The sequence below is a fragment of the Brugia malayi genome (genome assembly GCF_000002995.4).
Source record: "Brugia malayi strain FR3 genome assembly, contig: Bm_v4_ChrX_scaffold_001, whole genome shotgun sequence".
Taxonomy (NCBI): domain Eukaryota; kingdom Metazoa; phylum Nematoda; class Chromadorea; order Rhabditida; family Onchocercidae; genus Brugia; species Brugia malayi.
In genome coordinates this window covers 14328224-14331969 of record NW_025062479.1, presented here as the reverse complement: position 1 = coordinate 14331969, position 3746 = coordinate 14328224, and the positions used below count along the sequence as shown (strand labels likewise).

Sequence of the window (3746 nt, the reverse complement as noted above, 5' to 3'; positions counted from 1 at the left end):
TTACTGGCCAAATTGTCCATTAACAATTACTTTACGACTAGGCCTATCAATTTTAATAATTTGCATAATGAATTTTCCAACTTTTTCCAAATCATATTCATAACTGAAAATTTTTTACTGCAATTTCCTTTTTTTTTAAAACAAAAAAAGATAAAATTTTGAATTTATAAAATTTTCGCTTAACGAAACTTTAGTTATTCATTTATTCTATTTTCTGAAATTTTAAAAAACAATTTGAAAAAAGTTTCTTAATCTTTTCTTTCTTTTTTTAAATTTTTATAAAAATTTGTTTATTCTATGGCGTACAACGAGTTCATCAGCTTAAATTACCTAATTCTTCTATTCAAAATCATCCCCAAATTTTTTTGAATTAAAATTAAATAAATAATTCAAAAAATAGTATTAATTAAAAATTAACTTAGCCGGATTAATGCCAAGTAATAAATGTGTAATGAATGCAACTGCTCGTAAGCCACAAGACCAAGAATCATTTTGTGTTCTTAAACCTGTTTCAATTGCAATTTCAACCATTTCATCATCTTCATATAAATGACCAAACATTGCAAAAATTTGCTTACGAACACTATTATTAAACTAAAAAATAACTAATTATTTTTAATGAAATTGAAATATTAATTGAATTATAAACTTATCAATTTATCTAGATTGAATTTATTAATATTAATTAAATTAAAATTGAAATTCATCATTTTTCTGGCTCTTTTCATAAAAAGCCACATTGTAATTTCAAGATTTTTTGAAAATAATCTCTAGATTTATTATAATTACTTATTCAAGAGTTTAATTTCGTTGAAAAAAAGGAATAAAAAAGTTTTTTTTTTCTGAAAAATTTTAAAAATTTAAAAAAAAACCGTTTCAAGAACGGAATTTCGCCGCGGTACAATGGGATCATAAATAATGATGCGTTTAGGATTGTGCTTATTGCGGAATAACACCAAATAATGCACACGGCAATGATCATAGATCACTTGACAGATATTTTTATCACCTTTTATCAAATTTTTTATTGAATTTGGCTCTAACTAAAAAGAAAAAAAAATATTTTTAATAAAATACTAATGAAATTCAGAATAAATTACTTATTGAGTAATTCAATCAACATAGTAAAAACATAATTTTAGGAGATTTCTGACATAATATATATACCTAACATATATATATATTTATTTATAAATTGAAAATCTAGTAATTTGAACTAACCTAAAATTACTTGTCAATTATCACAATAATTTCTCATTATTTTTTGCTGAATTCCTTAAATGATTATTGCAATTTATGTAGAGCAAAATTTTAAACTATATTTTAAATGATATTTTTTGATTAAACAATTCAAATTACCCAAATCAAAATATTATTTCGTAAAACTTTCATTTCTAATTCTTTTGTTATGAAAAAAAGCCTAAGCACTTAAAAGCTAAAATAGATTTAAATTAAAATTTACCTGTCACATCATAATTTTATTTATAAAAAATTTGTTAATTAAATTAATAACACTAACTAAAATATATTGCATTGCAAGCATTCCATCAACTTCTTTATTAACACTTTCCTGTAATTTATCACAATATGCATCAATTATATCATCTGTTAAACGTTCACCCATTTTTATCTGAAAAATTTAAAAAATTTTTGGTAACAATTTATTTGTTAATATAAAATTTTGCATATTAGATGAATGTTTTATTTAGATTGTAAAATATATTTCAAAAACTGACGTTGCTATTTATTTAGCACATTGTATAACATATTAAGATTAAATTTAAGATTATTCATTCAAATATCCAAAAAAAATCATTAATTGTATTTTAATACAAATTGTTTTTTTTTTCCTTTTTCCTTTTTTGCAACAAATTTATTTATTAGTAAATTTCATGAAATATCATTTTCATTTTTTAAAATTAATAATAGCATTTAAATTAGTCTTTACATCTTTTTAATTTAGCTTTTTTGATGTTCAATGTTATCATTTTCTCTTTAAATATTTGTTAATTCATTTCCTTTAATTTACACTAACATTAATTTGCCTGAAACTTTCTTTATCACTTTGTTGCTCATCGGATGTATTTGTTTCAGCTGTTTCACTATCACTGATATCACTTATCAATTCATCAAAATCAATTTTTGATTTTTGCATTGCATCTGCTTCGTCTGCTCTTTCCATTTTATCTCTCTCTTCTATTCTTGAAATTTCTTGCTTATTTAACAATGAAATATGATTTTTAAAATTTTCAGTTTATCATTTTCTAAGCAAAAAGACATAATTAATCATAATTATTGGTAACAGATTGGTAAAATCGCAACATTTAAAAGTTAACATTAAGTTAACATCATTGAAGCATTCATAATTTAATCTTATTTCAACTGAGATTTATTTCCATTTCTTATTTTGGAGCTGAAGGATATGGAAAATCTCGTGAAATTCATACCTTTTCGATTTTTTTTTTATTTAGAAAGTAAATTAAGTATATGGAGGAATATTTCATTCAATTAATATGAATATTTAATTGAAATAAAAATTAATATAAATAAAACTGTAGCTAATTTGAGAAATAAAAATAGTCAAACGATACCACTGTTGTGTGCAAGAACTATTTCTGGATATCACTACAACAAATTGTTGAGAAAAACAAAATAGTTATTGAAAAATTTTGCTGAAAGAAATTTTTAAAAGAATTGAAATAAATTTTATAATTTCCTATAGAATATTTTTCACTTTTCTTGCAATATTTTTTTTGAAAAAATAACTCGTTAATAAATTTATACATAATTTTTAGCAGCTGATTAATTCTTTGAATGATTTTTGATTAAAACAACCTTCCAACAAACCACAAAATTAAAACAATAACAGTAGATGCTCGTTTCAAATGATTAAAGTTATTTTTTTTTTCAAATGATTAAAGTTTTTTATTTCTTCATTTCATTATTTTATTTCTTTTTTTCTGGTAGTAACTTATTGAAGCAAAATTTTATCTTAAATTTTATTTGATTAATCATCAATTTTGCCAGAATCTTTTGCATCATTTTTTTGCAACTAGTAATTCCTTTTTGAATACAATTTTTAACTTAGAACGACTATGAAATTATTAATGGGAACATTGGATGATAGCTGAAATGAGAGAAATATTTTTTTCTCTCTCTCTTTTCTGGGCAATCAATGGGTAAAAGATAATAGATAGGTCAACGATTGTAATAAATTTTCTCTGAATGCTAAAAAAATATTTAAAACATTAAAATATTTTTCCTTTTGTATTTCATAAATATGTGGAATGGAATGAATCGAGTGGAATTATGTTTGTGAAACGCAGTGGAGAAATTTCAATAAAAGTAATTTTAAGAATTAAAGCCTCACAGTTTTATGGGCCATGGAAGGGGAAAAAAAAGGAAAACTGAAAAACTGGAATTGCTTAAAAAATCAGATTCAAATTATCGTTCACATATTGAACAATGGCTATAATCATTATAAATCATAATAATAAAAATTTAATATTAATAGTAACGGCAAAAAAAATAGTTAATAACAATAGTAGTAGTAGTAGTAGTAGTGATAATAATAGTAATAATAATAATAATAATAGTAATTGTAGTAATAAGAATAAGAATAACAATAAATAATAATAATAGTAATAATGACAATCTATAATTGTAACACAATAACAATGAAAACAATAATAATGGCAGTAATAATAAATGAATAACAATAGTTACAATAATTATATATAGCAACA

General features: G+C 22.1%; 1 protein-coding gene across 1 annotated transcript; it reads right to left on the bottom strand.

Moving 5' to 3' along the window:
- On the bottom strand, positions 1 to 2182 carry Bm18002 (Uncharacterized protein; the record flags this gene model as incomplete). The annotated part of the gene is made up of 5 exons (XM_043074837.1): positions 1 to 103; positions 419 to 594; positions 873 to 1043; positions 1520 to 1630; positions 2036 to 2182. The coding sequence occupies 5 exons, from the start codon at positions 2180 to 2182 to the stop codon at positions 1 to 3; spliced, it is 708 nt and encodes a 235-aa protein (XP_042930771.1).
- Between the last annotated feature and the right edge of the window lie 1564 nt (positions 2183 to 3746).